Below are 19,573 nucleotides of genomic sequence, written 5' to 3'. Positions count from 1 at the left end.
TTCTGAGCCTATAGCTGAATGAAACACAACTGAGGCCTCGAGGTGAGAACTGAGACCTGAGTCACATCAGAACTTCATTGTCCTGGGTCCCCGCCAACACACACACACATGACTAGCAACATGCCCGGGGAGAAAAGAAAGATCCAAACCTCATGACCAGCAATATGAAAAGTCAGGGGATCTAAATTGAGTCACCAGCGATACGCTAGGGGAGGAAAGGTCCCCAGGGGGTGAGGTCCTTGATTTCAAAGTTTTGCCTGTTACTAGGCACCAGGGACTTTCCACCCTGGTGACCTTCTATACCTGGTCGAAGGTCCTTACTCTAATCTTGTACGCCTAACTGCCTACCACAGATATAGATTTAGATACAGAGATAGAGACATATTTAGCACCAACATGTAATGTCCTGTGCGAAGTGAACTAGGAATACAGTAAAAATTTAACATATGGACCCAGTACTCAAGTTGCTTTGAAACTCTTTAGGAATATAAAACAAAACAATAATATGACAATAAAACAAAAACCAGAAAAATAGAACATTTCGAACTGGAGTAAACCAATTAAACATCAAGCCTTGAGTAGCAATACAGAACTGAAACAGCAATCCAGTGGAAAATTGTTGGGTCAATAAGCCAGTACCCACACAAATATGTTTTCTGTCTATGCCACATAGCTACCACTTAGTGCATGCCACCTTCTTCAATCCTTTGTTGTGTATGTCCTCGCTCCTGTAGTACCACTTAGGGCCCTCCAGTTAGAGATGATGTCCCAAACCTCTTTATATTACCAGCACTTAATAGAACATGTGTTCCCAATGTACTATTGATTCGTAAAAGTGAGCACACGGGACATAATCTGCTTGGCAGAAGCTTATCAGGTAATTTCCCATCAACCATATTAAAGATCCATGTAGGAAGTAGCATCTAAGCCAGCCGTGGGCAAACTATGGCCCGCGGGCCGGATCTGGCCCGTTTGAAATGAATAAAACTAAAAAAAAAAAAGACCGTACCCTTTTATGTGATGATGTTTACTTTGAATTTATATTAGTTCACACAAACACTCCATCCATGCTTTTGTTCCGGCCCTCCAGTCCAGTTTAAGAACCCATTGTGGCCCTCGAGTCAAAAAGTTTGTCCACCCCTGAGCCCAAGCACAATGGCCTGCAAGTAGAAGGACCTCGTTAGCACATATTGAGCTTTATCAATTCATTCAATAGATATTATTTATTGAAAGTCTATCTAACCCACTCAGGGTTTTTCAGCACTTAATTTTTCACTTATATTTTCTCACAACTATGATCCTGGGAGGGAAGTACAGTGCACAGTAATGAGATAATTTACCTAAAGTCACAGTAGCTGAACCAGGATTCAAACCCAGGCAGTCTGCCTCCCAAGCCTGTGCTCTTGACCACTCCATCACCTGACCTCAACAAGGGAATGCCCAGCAGCCTCCCCCTCTGCAGTCAGGGGACTCTCCTTCGCATTATTTCTTGCAGAGTTGGACAAAGACAGGTCCAAGGTGTAATGGGATGTATGGGGCATGTGGTTTGGGGCTTTACCCTGATCTAGCACTGATATGCTTAAAGGATTCAACTTTAAATAACATGAATCCGTCTTGGCCAACATTTCCTTTTTCTTTGAGCTCCTGAGGGACCTTATAATATTCTCTTGTCACCCACTGCTCTAGATTTTCATGGATGATGGTATATGTGCTGCACAGCAGGGCAGAAATACTTGACCAGTAACTCAAGCAATGAATGCAAAAGTCTGGGGAGAATACTGTTCTCACTTTAAATTTATGAGCAGACTTTTCTGTTTTGAATATAGTTGTACTAATTATAAAAGTATGATTAACAACAGTTCTCATATAATTTTCTATTTCCTCATTAAGCCCACATTGCACTTGGTTATATGTACAAAGAAAAAAAATGGGTCAAATTTATATTATTAACAGTCATCAACTTACAAAGGAAATAGTAGCCTTGGGCAGGTTTTCTTATTTAAAATTAATCTTTGTTTGAAATAACACATGTAGAAATTGCTCTTAAACATGGCTTTAATTTGAGTAATAATGAATGTACTTAGTAGTACATGAAATTGGTCGCTGAAATTGTACAGTGGGGGGGAAAAACAAAGGCTAGTTGTTTCAGTTCCTTGAAGGTAAAATGTTTAAGAGGAAAAAATAATCTTTCCTGATACTAGTCCTACAATTGACACAATATATGCTGCATGAAGATGTCAAAACAAAATGAAAAATTGTCTCCTGTCAGTCCTTATTCTAGAACAAATGTTGTATGTATAAACTCATATTGGTGCCTCTACAACCAATCAGGATATTTAGTCTATTTCCATATGTATTTTATTGTTTTTATACATCCTTGAACAATTTCAATTACATTCGTTTCCATGTTATAATTCAAGAAATTAACAAAAACTTGTTTTAAAATAACATAACTGAAGAAAAATAGTTATTAGATGACAATGCATCTACCCTACATCCAAGCAATTCAGCTAGCTTTCCCTTTTCATTTAATTTCCCATTTCTGCCTCTACTCCCTTCACAGATACACATCTTGGTCCAAATACCCTGTTTCACACTGCCCTGGACAGTGTTGATCTTCTCTGAAGTATTTCCATGCATGTGCACATCAGCATAAGTATATATATGCTAATATAAATTCTATTAGCACATACAGTTAATATACACTGAGTGACAGATTATTATAACCCGCCAGATTATTATGACCACCCCATCAGTACACTGAAGTGAGTAATAATAATAATAATAATAATAATAATAAAAACTTGAGAGTATTTGTTTAGGAAGTTTTCAATATTCAGTATTTTGGGAAGTGTCAATGAAGCACTGATGGGGTGGTCATAATAACCTGGCCACTCAGTATATATGTGTGTGTGTGTGTTTGTATGCATATTTCCCATGCTCTAAGCACATTGAGCACCAGATAGAAGTTACAATATAAGTTTGTCTTGTGATCATTAGTAAATCTTCCCCGTGAACACTCTTATGAACTGTCTATTGAGATATTCTGACATCAGCATATACTTTGTGGTATATGGCTAAGTCCATGATCAAAGACTAATATTGCTTGAAGGCAAAAAAAAAACCCCTAAAAAACATACTCCCTAATACCAGCCTCATGATTAACACAATACATGCTATGTGTGGATTTCTTCCTTTTCACACCAGTTTTGTGTCCTGGCAAACAGTTTTGAATTCTAAGGCTGGTAGCAGTGTGCTAGCGGTAGTGCTGAACCTGAAGCAAGGAAACTGGAAGGAGGTTTCTGTGGGTTAAAATGCAAGTTGTACTATGGCATAAGGCATTTTCACACTAATTGTCAATGACAGTGGGAAAAAGTCAGTTTAGGTTTGGTGGAAGCCCATTACTCATGTGAAAGGTATCAGTGCCATTGCCCAAACATGGGAGGACTAGCCAGTAACTGTAAGGATGATGGCTGGAAGAAACTATGACTAAATCTACTGTTAGAATTCATCTTTCTTTTCTTAATTCCATAGATATGATTTGCCAGGGATATATGCGTTAAACTTCGTTTTAAAAAATTCTCTCGGTGGTGGAGGCACTGCCTCCCTGAGAAGTGACCCACAGGTAAGCATCTAAACATTGAACATTTTCTTTGTGTCTGTTTCCTATGTTGCGTTGACATAGCCTGTATCAACAGCATCCTATGAACCATAACACATACACTAATCCTACAGAGTTCTCCGTTCAGAAGGGGGAAGAAAAGAATTGTAAAATCTTTTCGGATAACTTCTTAGTAAAACATCATTATCTTCATTTTAATGAGTATGACTTTAGAGGATCTGAAGATCATATAGCAGAAAGAACACTTAGTATCTCGACACTTAAGAAAATAGTTTATGACCGGATTTCAAAGCTAAAGATTATTTGGCATTCTATAGTTTAAGGAGAGCCATTATTTGAAGTAAAGAAAGTTATCTTTCTATCATGGTCCAGTAACAGCTGAAGCCAAGTACTACTATGGAATTGGGTTGAAATTTATCTGAGTCATCTTAGGAAGGAACTCAAATTAGTAACTTAACTCAGTCTACTGTATCCCTTAGGCTTCTATATTGCCTGTTATTTAATCCATCCTTTGAATCATCTGAAACTCATGAAGTCATCCTAAGCTATACAGTAGCCATTGGATAAGGGGAGAATTGTAAAGTTAATAAAAATATCTCACATCTTCAGCTATGTGTCTTATCTAAGCCAATAGCCTGTAGGCATCATTGATTAAATGAAATCACTAGCAGGAAAGAGATACTTTAGTTCCTTTATATGTTCAATTTACTGTGATGTTTTTCTGTTTATTTTGCTCTGTGATTCTTATTATCATCTTAAATTTTTCCTCTCTATCATATTCTTATAACTACTACATTCCTATATAAACATTGAGAGTTTCTGATTTGGGAACTGTATCTCCTTTGAGCACATTAACCTTTTTTCATGTTGTTCTTCTTCACATAGAATTCATTAGCTAGTTATACACTTTACTTGTTATACAAGTAACTGTGTTCCTTCAGTATGTGTTTTTAAAATTTATTGTCATTATCTATCTATATAAAAGGCTAATATGCTAAGTGTTCAACCGTCCAGGTAATGATGTCAAGTAGCAACACCTGGCTTCCTCTCCCTAGAGACAACTAGCCTCAGGTGGAAACACTTTACACTGTAATCAAATGTCTGTGAAGCCTTTTCCCGTGGCTCATCTCATTGGATCCTCACAGAAGTCCTGGAGTAGGTAGATAGGAAACTCGGTGGAATCCCATTTTCTTTTCATTAGCCGGAAAACAGAGATTTAGAAAGCTTAGAAACTTGACCCGACTGAAAAGAAGTAAGAAATGGTGGACCTTGAGAATGACTTCAGGTTTTCTCACTGCGGAGAATATAGTCAAACACCACTATATTTTACCCTTTATTCTCCCTGCATAATAATACAGTTATAATAATAATGTGCTTCGTGTTGTTATTTACTGCTGTGTTGCTGACAATTACCTGAAAGAGAAGTTGGGGTGCTTCACTGGACTAGAAAAAGTTTAGCTACATCAGAAAACAGGTCTAATTAAGCAAGTTTGTTCTATATCTATAAAAGACTAAGTTGACTCACACATGCATGATACAAATAAAGCTCTTGCTGGCACCAATTGCATGCATGTTTTTCGATCTGTCATTGTCCATCATGAATTTGGTTATTTTTGTTGACATTCTGAAGCTGAAAGAAAGTGGCAGTGTTGCACAGAAGTAACAGTGGCGATTAAATATGATCGTAATAGTGATCTGGGTAGATATAATTATTCCCATCTAACAAAGTTGCCATCATATTCAGAAGCGAAGATGGGGGACCTCCTTTTGAATGGGACTTGCTCATTCATTGTAAACCAGATCCCAATAATCCGAATGCCACTAAAATGAAACACATCAGTATGTTGTTTCCTACACTAGATGCAATGACATATTCTATTCTTTTCCCACATGGTGAAAAAGGCTGGGGAACGGATATTGCATTAAGACTCAGAGATGACAGTATAATCGACAATAATGCTAGATTGTTGTTGTTTATTATGAATCGATTTATCACTCATTGTTTTTATCAATGTTTTTATATCATGTTTTTGTTGTTTTTATATCATGTCTTTGTTGTTATTGTTTATTAATCAATTTATATATTATTTTCATATACATTTTACTAGTTTCTTTCATCTCTGACACTTCTATTATAAAGGGCAAATAGCTATATTAAAATATTTCTTCTAATTTCTTTTCAATGTGCATGAATTTGTGCACTAGGCCACTAGTTTTAAATAAAATCTTATTTACCCAAATTATTTATATAGAAATCACTTTTTTAAATGTGTGATATTAACATTAATAACTATAATAGAATTTTTTTCACGCTCAGTACTTTTCTGTTTGATTTGTTCAACAGGGCAAAGCACTTGGACAGATGGTACTGGACATCCAGATAAAAGATGTTCCTGATTTAAAGTCATTAGTAGGTGGCTGAAAGAGTGCCTGCTTTGGGAAACCTATTCTTAGTACAAATGCAAAATTGAATAGGAGATAAAAGAATATAGAAAATATGCATTGAAGCACACACCAGCTAGGTAAATTGAATGCCAGCATTAAAAATGTGGTGACTATAAGGAAGAAGAGAATAGGTGATTTAAAAAATATATAGAACAGATATATCCTTTAGGCATTTGATGATGTTCTTTTTTCTGTCAAGCAACTACTTTAAAAACTTGGTAAATTGTGATTTAATGATATATTCACTTTTAGATTATCTCTGATCCCCAATTCCAAGCTGGGATAATCTTGTTATGTGTTTGAAGAGCATCTTTCTCTCCTTTTAAATATTTTAAAAAATCTTATTACCTATTCTAAACAATTTTTATGCATAAGCATACAAATTAAGTTCAGGTTCAAAGAAGCAGTCTATTAATTAGTTCGAAAATTTTAACACATTTGCAGTATTCTCACACTGAATTGGGAAAAATAGAAAATATCTGAATATTTTATCCTCGGTAGGAAAACGTTTGAAAAATTAATGACACAATGTCCTAATACTTTGAACTCAAATTAAATTCAAAGTTTGCTATGCAACTAATTTTCAAATGTTAGTCCAGGTGACTTTTAACCACTTTTAATTAACAATCATTATTTTATGTTCCATGGTAAATAGTATGGTGATGATTTTGCAGTGCGTTGATATAATAAAAATTGTGATTATGGTTTTTAATGAATTACTCTGATGAGCCTGATTTTCCCTAGATACCCTGATCAGCACCCCACCCCACCCCTAATTTAATGCTAGAGATTGACATCAGTAAGTGAGAGCCTGTTGTCACATAACAAATGAAGAAGAAAAAGATCAAGCTTCTAGGAACATGCATGTAAAATTTAATGTAAATAAATGCTCCAAATAGGAAGGGAATGAAAAACTCATTTTTTGTTTAGATTTTTACATAAGCAAATGACCAATATACACGTATGAATTTCTTGAGGCATCTATGTGCACTTTGCCAACTGGCTGAGTTTGGGAGTTGTCTTCTGTAGAGCCTGCAGCACAAACCTAAGGCAGTACAATCTTTTTGACTACAACTTCCGATAGTTTCTGGAGCTACACTTGGTATCTGCGTTCTCCCTTCCTGTCTTAGGGGAACAAAAGTCCTCCCTCCTCTCCAGTTCTAACTCTCCACCTGTAGTTTTGATGACGTTGCTTCCCAACTCTTCCATCAGCTATCCTGTTTTTCTTTGCTATATATTTTTCTTCTCCCCTAGTTTCCCGCTATGCACATATATTCTCATGTGTCCCCATTTAAAACCAACAAAAAGCAAATGAACTACAAGACATTTTTCATTTGGTCCTCTCTCCTTTCCTTTACTGTAAACTTTCTGAAAGACTTGTCTCCATTTTGTCTAGACCTTCCCTTTGCCTGACTCTTACTCTGTCAACCTCAGCAAACTGGCTCTGGGAAACTACTCTGGCACCTTCCCTACTGCCTAATCCATTGGTCCCTGCACCCTCTTGCTAGCTTGTCTGCATTTGACACTACTGAACATGCCCTCCTAGTACCACTGGCTTCCTCAAGCACTTCCTCTCATTCCTCCTCAAGCACTTTGGCAACTCCTTAGTGCCGCCTTTATGTGGAGCTTTGTTCTGGCTGCCTTCTCATCCTGTTCTCTGTGCTGTCCTTACGCAGTTTCATCTACTCCCAAGGTCTGAACTACCGGCCCAGACATTTATGACTCCCAAGTCTCTATCTCTTGGCCAGACTCTGCTTTAGAGATCTTACTTTATCTATTTGTGTACCTGTTACCATCCCTAGCTAGTTATTGGAAGGAAGAGAGCACAAGGAACTCAGAAATGGTTGAGCATATTTAGCTGGGAAGCAGAGGCCTCTTTGCATCACCAGGAAGCTACAGCTTCACACCCCAAGAAATGGCAGCATTGTCCCTCCAAGGGCATTAACATTCCTCCCTTCTCCCTCCAGTACTGGATTTGCTGGGGGTGAGGGGGGGCGGGGTTGGAGGGGGGGGCGGGAGTTAAGGACATGCACAGTAGAAGTCAAAATAGCACAGGGAGAGGTGCTGGGTCATAGAGGCCTGTCAGTATAACCTGGGAAAATGATCCTTGGCTAGGGGGTGCAAGCCCAATGCAAGCTCTTGAAATCTTGGGAAGAAGTTAATTGGTTACTTTGAAAAGCTCCTTGTTAAAACCCCAGGAGAACAAAGCTCTCTCTCTCCTGCTAGGGACCTGCACTCACCTCCTGCCCTGCATTAGTGCCTTCTCACCACAGTAGCCATGTGGCCTTAGCAGCTGCTGTGGGAACCTGGATACCACAGCACAGCAACCTATTGCAGCCGGGAGCACAAGCTATGCTAGCTGGGTGCTGGGATGACCTAAGCTTTAAGATGGCACAGGCTCTCTGGACATGGACTCTCTTTTGGCCCTGATTTTCCATGGAAAGATGGGACATTGGGGAACTCCTTTAATTTTGCTTCCTGAATAAATCATCCTCTCTTGTGGGTCCCTGGAAATGCTTTTCCTCATAACACTACAAGAACCTCACTTCTACCAGCAACATCCCCACTTTGAAAAGCCATAGATTTCTTTCTTCTTTTTTTTTAAAATATATTTTATTGATTTTTTACCGAGAGGAAGGGAGAGAGGTAGAGAGTTAGAAACATTGATGAGAGAGAAACATCAATCAGCTGCCTCCTGCACACCCCCTACTAGGGATGTGCCCGCAACCAAGGTAACATGCCCTTGACCAGAATCGAACCTGGGACCTTTCAGTCCGCAGGTCGACGCTCTATCCACTGAGCCAAACCGGCTTCAGCAAGCCATAGACTTCTGATACTCAACATACCCAAACGTTGAATTCATTTTCTTCCTCCCATAAACCTATTCCTACTCCTACCTTCCTTCCCCCAGTTAAGGGTTTTACTGGTTGTGCAGCAGGGAACTTCAGAGTCATCCCTGGTCCCACATTATTCCTCTCCACTCCTACCACCACCACACATCCAGGCCACCACATCTTGCCAGTGTGTCTCCAGGAATATCTTTTAACTTTTTCCCATGCCCCGCCATTTCGTTTTCCATTTGTCGCTCCTTTTCTCATCTCTTAGCTGGACTGAGTGGCCTTTTCATTGGTCTCTGCTTCTAGTTTCTCTCCCTTCTCCCACCAATCCATTCTCTACCCTGCCTCCGAGCTGCCTAGGATCATCTAATTTCCCTTTTCTGGTGTTTCTCTACTGCCTGCAGGATCTCTGCATCCTTATATTACTGCTGCCTTAGTTAACAAATAACTTATAGTAAGCTATATTCATTTGGGTCATGATTTTTCATATTATGAAATATAAATCTTTGTTTTGCCCAGTGTTCTTATTTTACTGTTTGGGGGGCAGTAGGGGTGGTGGTGCCCCAACTGATTCCTGTATGGCTGGAGTCTGCAGGCTTTAATCTTTCCAAAGACAATAGGCAGGATTGAAGCCCTCAAAATAAGGTGCTAGCCAACCAGGAAGCTGGGGAAATCTTCCTCCCAGGAGGTAATTGATTCCTGTTAGCCTCGCATTCCAGGCAGCACTGAGCTGGGAGGCCGCAGGGAAAGGAGTCTGCGCTTTTTCCCCTGCTTCCTGAGGGAAGTTCACAAAGTCTTTCCCCCCACCTCCTTAGAGCTAGCTAGTTTGGGCCTCTGTCTGTGCCCTGGGGCCAGACCCTAGCGTATGTAAACAAAAAGAAGAAACACCATTGTTAAGATTATCATTTTTATGTGTTTAATAGTCTAAAAATGATCTAAGAACAACAACAACCACCTTAAGGGAGGACAATCATGTAAAAACATAAGCTTAGGAAGTCAAATGTGTCAGGCTTAGGACCCAGGGGGAAGAAGGTCTAACAGGTAAGTAGGAAGTCTGGGACACAGCCCTGGTTTTGCTTCTGACTCTGCCCTTGAGCAATACATTGAACTGCCCCAGATTCCTGTGTGTAAGGACAGTGTAGGTCGGACTACGGGCCACTCAAGTGCTGGGAACTTGATAAGGGCGTCTTAACTAGACCGTTCTATTGTAGTGCCGTGTACACGAGGTCTTGATCAGACTTGTGAAAATGTACTTAGATTTTAAATCCTGCAGCGGAGCTGGTATGCTGCAGCTAGAAGCTAACAAGGGCCCCAGTGCAGGAGGATTTGATTTGTTTCAGCAGCTCCACAGTTCGGCTCTTGATTAAAAAAAAAAAAAAATTAGGGGGAATCCTGGGATAAAAAGGTTATTTTAAATTTCCACGTCCACTGCCTCTGTCCCCTTCTTCCACCTTTTTCTTTCGTTTCGTTTGTGGGAAATGGAATTTTCTTCTCTTTGCTGGGATTATAATGTGATTCAGGATTGTTTGCGAAATGAACGAAAGTCACCGGCAAGGGGAGGACTGGGACCCAGCGCTGATGGCAGACCCGGGGTGGGAGCCAAGGCGGGGCCTCCACCCCGCAGTTCCAGGTAAGATGTGTGGCCCTCCGTCCACCCACCGCAGCAAGCCCCCTCCCCGGGAGGGTGGAGGATCTGCTCGCTGGTGAAACCAATGAGCCCCTTACTGCCCGGCTCAGTGGAGCCTAGCGAGGATCTCCATCACCGCCTTGGTCTCAGAATTTGGGCATTTGCATAACGCAGAGATTCTCAACCTGTGTGCAGCAAGAGGTCCGTCGATGTGAAGCAAGAATTTTTAAAACATGCAATATCATTTAATAAAACATACCTTGCTAAGGGAATATCCACAACCTTATTTCAATTAGTACATAGTCACACCATTAAAATAACATGTGGGAATCAGTATAAAATTCTGTTTTCAAACCACAGAATCCACCCCACAGCCACACTATAAATTTCCCAGAATTGTAAGGCATTGACATTTTTCTAAACAACCCAGCCCAGACAGAAATGAAGATGATTTCTAACCAGCAGGGGTACAATCTATTAGCATTTTCTTTGATTCTCCCACAGCCACTCCATCAGAAACACTATAGGCACTTGTGCTATTCCCTTGCGGAAAGAGGTTCAGGGGAAATTATTCAAATCAAATGTGAAGGTGTGGGGACCCATGGCTGGGAATTGGGGATACATGTGAATGGAAGGTAAAAGCAGACAAGAGGCTTTGCTGCCCACCAGCGTAGCCAGAGCGAGGGTGAAGTAATGAAACATCATTCCTGGTGGTGCCTGTTTCTTGGAAAGCGTGGTGGCGCTTACAACAGGGTGTTCTGTACATCAGCTCTTTCCAAGAAAAACAAAATGGTGGGTGAAACTCATGAACCTGAAATCCAAAGCCACTGACTTTGGCTCTAACCTTTAACTCTCCATGGGCTTGGAATCACTCCTTCCCTATTAGGGTATATAACCTGTCACTCAAACACTGTGGTTAATGAAATCTTGCACAGATGTTCTTGGCCTTCTGTTGATACCTGGTCCACTGGAACCTGGCTATAATATAGAACATGAGGATTTTGCTTACAGTACCTTCATCATGCCTCCTATATGATAACCACACTCAGCACATGTCTGTTCTGCCATGATTCATGAGCTGGCAGAGTGAGTGTCCATCTCTCTGTACCAGTGATGAAAAACAATGTGTGTACTTAATTCCATACATACACATTATATATACATATGTACACATATATGTAATTTTTAATTTTTTAAACACTGGGTACATTGCGGATTTTTAATCAAAACTTCTGACGTGGGTGTTTTTGCATTGATTATACGGCGCTTTAAAAAACAACAAACCAAAAATATGCAATACCTGACTATTTAGTTAGGGGCACTGAGTTATTTTCTCATAGGTTGTCAAATTAAAAAATGACAACAGCTAACAATAGCTGTCCAGCATGAATGAATAGAAAGTATACCCTTTTTTGTCAGATGGGCAAAATATATTTTTGTGGCGTGTTGCAGAATTTTAGTAACTAGTTTATTTGTGCCAGGGGATGAAAAAGGTTGAAAGTCGCTGGCATGACCTCTGCGCAGGGTGGGGACCCCTGCCTGCCCGGCCCGGCGTGCAGGGCGGGTCAGCAGCTCCCTCACCGCTGCTCGGGGTCCATCTTCCCCATGCACCTGGGTCACCCTGCAGACCTCAGCAAGGAGCTCAGCGCCTCGGCCTCCCTTGGCCACCTCTGGGCGGCTGCACTTGAAAAGAAAGCGGCAAAGTTGGAGTGCGCGAACCGAAGCTAGGTCTTTGCAACCTTGCAGCCGGAGAAATAAACTTGGCGTGACCCCGGCTGTCCAGGAAAACGTTAAGGGCTTCGCCGTTTTGCACACTGATCGTTGGAGCCGCGCGCTCAACTGTCACTGGTGCCTTGGAGCGCGGAGGCGCCTGAAGTTCTGATCGCGGCGCGCGCAACCTGGACGCGCTGGTCGCCGCCCCACCCGCCCGCAGAAAACAAGGGGACGCGCGGCACTTAAAGGTAAGGAGGATCGTGGCGTGTGGGAGGGGCTATGGTTCTATGGAGCTTAGGAAGGAACACGCAGGCTTCCGAGGCGCGCACATTTCGTAGCGTCAATGCAAACACTTCAGCCGATGTTTCGGGGCATCCAACCCGTTAGGAAGAGAAAAATATCGCCGGAAGGGACCTTCCACCGAAAACCTCCCCGAAGTACCCTGAGCGTGCCCGGGCCCAGACAGGTGCAGACCGTTTCGCGCGGCCACGCCTGCGCCTGTACAGTTCAACTCTGCCCGCTTCACAGCCGAAAGACTTAGGCCGCGAGTGCAGGAGGGAGCCGGTCTAAAAGAATCGCGGTGCAAAAGCCCGGAATCCCGAGGCGGCCCGCCCGCTTCCAAAGAATGAGGGTCCCCCGCGCCCCGCTCCCAGCGGCGCGGGCCACCGGCGCCCAATCAGCGCTCTCGCCGGGTCTGTGACGGCAATCGCCCCGCCCACTGGGCGGAGATAAAAGGCCTCTGAGCGGCCGGCGGTGCCGAGATTGGCGTGCGGCCCGCGCCTGGAGCGCCCGGCAGTCCAGGTGCGCTTCCCTGCTGGCTGCTCCCCTCCGCCAGCCGCCGCCAGTTCCTCACCCGCCTCAGTCCCAGAGCAGTGCCACCCCTAGGCGTCTCCCCCTTTCCTTTTTCCTCTCCCTCCCTCCCAGGCCGTCGCTGTCGCCTCCCCCCGCGGCATTGGTCGGCTGGCCGCAGGTGAGTTGCAGCGCAGCGCCCCAGTCTGGCCAGTTCACCTTGCCTGAGCGGCGGCAGCCCCCCCAGACTCTCGTTTCCCTGCAGGATGAAGAACCCAATGCTCGAGGCGGCGTCCCTGCTGCTGGAGAAATTGCTCCTCATCTCCAACTTCAAGCTCTTCAGTTCGGGCGCCCCGGGCGAAGACAAGGCAAGGAGCAGTTCCCATGGCATCAGCTCCTTCCACCGCGGCGACGTCCTGGAGGTGCCCCGGACCCACCTGACCCATTATGGCATCTACCTGGGCGACAACCGTGTCGCCCACATGATGCCCGACATCCTCTTGGTTCTGACCAAGGACAGGAGGCTCACGCAGAAGGTGGTCTCCAACCAGCGTCTCATCCTGGGCGTCATTGGCAGGGTGGCTAGCATCCGCGTGGACACTGTGGATGACTTCGCCTACGGAGCCGAAATCCTGGTCAATCGCCTGGATAAGTCCCTCAAGAAGAAGGCGCTGCTCAACGAAGAGGTGGCTCAGAGAGCGGAGAAGATGCTGGGAACCACCCCCTACAGCCTGCTGTGGAACAACTGCGAGCACTTTGTGACTTACTGCAGGTTCGGCACCGCGGTCAGCCCCCAGGCAGACAAGGTACCTCTTGTGACTGACTCACCGGTGGGCTGGGCGGGGCCGCCCCCACTCCCGTCCCTGACCATGTCTCTCCCCTGGGATCAGACATTGGGTTTAGATGAACAAAGGCTCTGGTGTTCCCAAGGGAGACAATGTAAGTAAATGGCCATGTGTCTTGCAGGACCTCTCAAAAGGCGCAGTGGAGTTTGGCAGTGCAGCACCGCTGCCCACTACGAGAGAGCCGCCGGGCTATTGCTACAGAAGCCGTCAGGGTGTCCACCCCGCGTAGTTGAAATGACAAAGTCCGCCGTGTGTTTGCAACTTTTCCCAACAATTTCAATTGGCAGGAAGGTGTCCAGAGTTTATATTTAATCCGTAACACTGTGTACAAAGTGTTGTGCATTTAAACTAAGGAGGCTTGCAGCATTCTCCCTCTGTAAGCTGCGCAGAATGAATTCCCCTTGCTCACTATCAACTAACCAAATTCCCAGTAAGAAGACCTCCCTGGTATATCTCTTACTCCTGTGTGGGCTTTAGACGGGTCTTCCAGGGCACTTTGAAATTTTTGTGTTGGCTTTAATCCCTATCTAGACTCCCTTATTGTTAAGCATCCTTTACCCATTAGTCCCAAAGGTGGGTTAGGTTTATGGATTCCCTAGAGATCAAAACACTTGGTTTTCTAGAAGAGCCATTGGCTGTTGGAAGGTAATATTAATGTGTGAAGTAAAACAAACAAACAAAAAAACAATGTCAGAATTTAAGATGGTTAAATTAGCCACAAATCCAAAGGGGGGCCCCGGGGGGATGAATTTTTAGCTCCTTTGCCCAAATCTCTTAAATTTTAAAAATAGCTAACATTAAAAAAAAAAATGCCTGCAACTTCATTTGCAATTAAAAGCTTTCTCAGCCTGCCCCGAAGTTGTTAAAGTTCAATTTTAACAATAGAAGCCTAGGTAATCGCAAAATGACCTTCACGGTTGACTCTTCTTCACATTTATGTATTTTTTGGACCAAAAGAATCTGAGTCTATGTAACCAATATTTTTATTGCTCCATATTTTGATTAATTTTTGACTCATGTGGGAAAATCTTTCCTCTGTGGCAGAGCATGAAAATATTATGCATATATATATATATATATATATATATATATGCATCAAAGTCCTTGTGATTATTTATAGAGCCACAAAGACTCAATCTAGGAATGCTTTTGTAGGAATGCGTTTTTAAAGAATCACAGCTCTAGGCTTGTTTAGAAATGAACTTCACCACATTTACAAACATGGGCTCCAAAGTACACAAAAGAAAACACATCAGATTTACTTAGGAACCAAGCAAATTATTTCTCCAAGGAAAACAGTATTTCTATCAGGTAATACTTTGATGGGATACATATAACTCTATATTATATATTTCTACAAAAAAAACAACAACAAACAGTGTAAGTATTTTTTTAAAGTAGTAAAATATTTAATCTGCATACATAAGTAGTTGAAGTTTTTCATCTTTGGAAACTTTGTCAGGTTTTACAGAAGTAGAGAAGGGTTTTAACTGTTATTGCTGCATAGCACCTCTTGTGAAACTTGAGTTTTTGTCTTCAGTGAATGGTCTAACAACCTGGCCACAGAATAGACTTCCCAGGGGGAAAAAATCTCATCCCAATTTTTCCAGTTCTCAGAACTGCCTGTGGACATGCTCTGTGAGAATTAGGTCATTAATGCTGAAGGAGGACTGATTTCTACTTTCCAGAAACAATGAGGAATTATTTGGTTCTGAATGTCATTTTTGAATTCTCCTACATATATATATATATATATAACCAGAGAATATAAAATGAGAATTGCAAAGTTGTCTCTTAATTTTGAGTTAGAAAGTTAAAAGTTATTATATCACCAAATTTTAGAATGGTTCATTGAATGAATTGAATTCACCAATAATAATGGACAACTTATTTATTTGAGATTAGAGATCTCTTTGCTTATCTAATTTTAGAATATATTGTTATTGATAAACAGTTTAATGCTTTTAACATCTAATCCTGAACTTTTATGGGGTTACATTCTCTGTAGTTTTCTATAAAAGTTCTATATTTATATAGGCAGCTGCCATTGGTAATCTATTTGCCAGAGGTGTTATTTCAGCGGGCTGTTACAGGGTGTGGAATCAAGACACTGAACTCTTAACATCTAAATTCTTTCATAAGTCATAAGAGAAATTCTAGTTGTTCTGGTAGACAGAAAATAGCCTGGAAAATTGTGCTTTATTATTTTGTATATATGATTCTTCTTAGGCTTAGCCACCTTTTCTGACATTCTTAAATTTTATTTTCTAGTTTTGTGAGAATTTGAAGATAATTATTCGTGATCAGAGAAGTGTTCTTGCTTCGGCACTCTTGGGATTGGCGGCTATAATCTGCCTGGGCATGGCATCATATACTACTCTTCCTGCTATTTTTATTCCATTCTGCTTATGGATGGCTGGCTGACTTCACACCCTCATGTCAGTGTGTGTATTTTGTGTGTAAATATGTTTATATTTATGGAGCACAAATCAGCATAAACATCGTCGAGAAAAATGTGACCTGAAACATTGTGTTCTGGATAAAAATGTGATTAAGAATCACACAAAGTGCTTACTGTGTAAGCCCGAGAACAAGGCTTTCTGAATCTTCCTCAGGCAGTTACATTTTAAAGCTCTGTGCAAATCTTGGAAACCTGACAACTGTGATAGACTTCATCATTACAAGAAAACCAGCCTCTAAGATGATGGCCACAGGAGATATTTTTTTTCTCTCTCCTGTAATCACTTCTCTTCTCCATTAGGCCAGAATCTGAAGATCAGAAGACTTATTGTAAACTTTATTGTAAATTTATTCATTGAAAAACTTATATTAAACTGAAAGAATTTCCCTTGTTCAGATGAAAACCTGTTTGATGATTGGCCTAAAAAGAAATTCTCAATCTTTTTTTATGTATTATAATTCCTGATGAGTCAAGAATATTTCATTACTTGAAACCATATTAGCAAAATTAAGGTTTACTGATAAAATAACTGACCAGAACTATAGAATCTGTGCTTTCCTGCAGAAATTGCTACTATAGCATCAGTTGAACAATTTGATGTAGCTTTACTTAATAGGAAGCCTAGCATTCCCCCTCCCCCCTTTTACATGTCACTGTGATTACTTTAAAGGACTCTAAGAGGTAAATGGATATAGGATTGCAATAATTTGGACACTTGTAATGTATATGTACCAATTAAATATGCGGATATACACATACACTCAAACTGATGAGAAATTAGGTTTGTTCTTGACTGCTTTATTATCATACCAGTGTGGTTACTATAGAGGCTTTGTAAAGATGAATGTTACAACAGATTTAGTCCATTTTCTTATGCCTTTGCCTGTGGTGTACCTTTTATATAAGACTTTGGATGATTTAGCTTTTAGAGCACTTACTAATGTACTGTATAATTTTTAAAAGCCCTCAGATTTGTTTTCTAGTCCATTTTTTCCCCCCAATTTTATTGTCAAGGATAGCTTGCATCCTTAAAAGAAGAATGCCACAGCAGCATATAAGCCCCAAACAAGTAGAACCCAAAGAAATACCTGTTAGGGATAATTTGTGTCTTAGTACTGCCAGGCATGTAAATTGATTATACCAAGGCTGTTTTAATATTTGAGTTGCGATGTAGTGGTGTTAAAGCAAGCATTCAAGTACTTTAACCAAAATTAACAAATTCTACAATTAAGCCAAAAGCTAGACTTGTATTTCAAGTATTAAAGTTACTTTACAAACTACCAAGAATCACAAAATAAGTCACATAATGAATGGTACGAGGAGGTGGGATCAGTCACTCAATAATCCAACCAGAACAAATTTAAGAGCAGATTTTAGCAACTGATATTTATCACCACTAATTTACCCACAATAAATTCAGCTGGAGTTTAATTTTGTGTTTAGTCATTTAAATATTTTAAATAATTAAAACATGAAATGGCAATACCACATAATAAAGTTGTTCATGGGCCTGTTCTGACCACTTAAAAAGTTATTGTAAGTATGTATGCATAAGAGCAACCACCAGCCCTGGCTGGTGTGGCACAAGTTGGTTGGGAGTCATCCCATGCTGGTTGCCCCGGTTGTGGTCTCGATCCTCAGTACAGGCATGCAAGAGGCAGCTGACTTATGTTGATTGATGTTGCACTCTAACATCAGTGTTTCTCTCCCTCCTCTCTCTAAAAATAACCTATTTTTTTTTAATTTTTATTTATTTTTTTAATATATTTTATTGATTTTTTTTTACAGAGAGGAAGGGAAAGGGATAGAGAGTTAGAAACATCGATGAGAGAGAAACATCCATCAGCTGCCTACTGCACACCCCACACATCCACTGAGCCAAACTGGTTAGGGCAATAAATTATTCTTAAAAAAAAAAAAAAAAAGGAACTATGATGCAAAAGCCATTGTATTAGTGTTTTTTCACTTACTGTATATTACCCTTGTAGCAATTGTTTAAAGTCATTTTTAAAAAATATGGTGTCCTCATAAGTAATTAAACCTTTTTGCAGACTTTAGTATTATAAGTCACAAAAGCCACTGTCTGATGTTAAGTTAAATCTGTGTTCAAAGATAACAATCCCTGATTAAATGCCAAGGGAAGTACTTAAGGTTGGGATTAACATAATTAGTCTTGACTCACTTCATATCCTTAAAGCAAGATTCAATTCATCATTCACTTAAGTGCTCACTATATGCCAGGGATTGACCTGTTTCAATTTCATGGTCTAGATTTAATCATTCTAACTAACCATATTGAAGTGTATACAGTGCTATGGGAACACAGGGGAAGAAGACATTAAATTGTCAGATAAATCTCTCTGAAGGAGGCAGTGCTAACATTAAGTTGAGAAATAGTAAGAGGTGATCTTATCACACTGATGTGTTGTTTCACTAAGGGGAAGAGGGATCTGGAAGGAGGTTTTATTTACTTTGTTGAACTTAGGAGAAAAGGAGAATTTTTATTTAGTTGGCTCAGCTTGATTAGTTGCTTAACTAGGTAGAAAAAGATGCAAATATCCCTGATTGTGGTTATGGAAAAAATCCTGCACGATTAATTTGTTTTGTAATGAATTTCACGTTGACATCATCAGTTAAGATTGATCCTTGTGATCCTGCCATATATGAGCCCATATATTTCTAAACTCCTCACTTGTGAAATGGTAATCAAGTAGCATCTAATGCAGCTTCTTATTGCTCATTTTGTTCTTTGCCATATCCAGATGAAGGCCAAATAGGACTACTGGGCCTAAGATGAAATAATGCACGAGTCGGTACTGTGCAGGTGTTAGGGATAAAAAGGTCAATGAGACATGGAAATTTGCCTTAAAGTTTATGGCCAAATGGGTATAGATGACACAATAGAGCTGATTGAAGGCATAGAAAAAGAAGTGGTTATAGTTTTAACTATAAGGCCAAAATTATAGGGACTGTGTATTGAGATGAAAAACAGGTGTTTTTCAAGAGATAGACTTGGGCAGAACATTTTACACAAGAGCAAATGCATGAAAACTGCCCACAACATGCCTGGCACATAAGTGTGAGGTACTCTACTCTTATTTTAAGTATGTATGCATAAAAGTTCGGAAAGCATGAAACTGCATGGCGCATTTGGGCAAACGCAAGTGGTTCAGAGGCTAGAGCAGAGCAAGGCTGATGCGAGATGTGGGGGGGGGGGGGGGGGAAGGGGGGGCA

At 41.0% G+C, this 19,573-nt stretch overlaps 2 protein-coding genes across 3 annotated transcripts in view; both read left to right on the top strand.

The window, feature by feature from the left end:
• Positions 1-6,783, top strand: part of LOC102759400 — a 79,820-nt gene extending 73,037 nt beyond the window's left edge. Inside the window, exons 19-20 of the mRNA XM_006770101.2 lie at positions 3,535-3,625; positions 5,967-6,783. Of these exons, the coding sequence (XP_006770164.1) occupies positions 3,535-3,625; positions 5,967-6,044 (169 nt within the window). The 3' untranslated portion in view covers positions 6,045-6,783. The remainder of the gene's footprint in view (positions 1-3,534; positions 3,626-5,966) is intronic.
• A 6,263-nt stretch (positions 6,784-13,046) lies between these two features.
• On the top strand, positions 13,047-18,089 carry LRAT (lecithin retinol acyltransferase (phosphatidylcholine--retinol O-acyltransferase)). 2 transcript variants are annotated; one of them, XM_006770099.2, is made up of 3 exons: positions 13,047-13,214; positions 13,299-13,839; positions 16,150-18,089. In XM_006770099.2, the coding sequence occupies exons 2-3, from the start codon at positions 13,300-13,302 to the stop codon at positions 16,300-16,302; spliced, it is 693 nt and encodes a 230-aa protein (XP_006770162.1). In that variant the 5' UTR covers positions 13,047-13,214; position 13,299; the 3' UTR covers positions 16,303-18,089. The 2 variants fall into 2 exon arrangements, with proteins under 2 accessions (XP_006770162.1, XP_006770163.1); XM_006770100.2 differs by lacking the exon at positions 16,150-18,089 and adding an exon at positions 14,000-15,252.
• The last annotated feature ends 1,484 nt before the right edge of the window (positions 18,090-19,573 follow it).

This window comes from Myotis davidii, unplaced genomic scaffold, assembly GCF_000327345.1.
Source record: "Myotis davidii unplaced genomic scaffold, ASM32734v1 scaffold323, whole genome shotgun sequence".
In the NCBI taxonomy this organism is placed as follows: Eukaryota; Metazoa; Chordata; class Mammalia; order Chiroptera; family Vespertilionidae; genus Myotis; species Myotis davidii.
The sequence above is the reverse complement of the archived record's forward strand: the minus strand, read 5'-3'. Positions and strand labels throughout refer to the sequence as shown.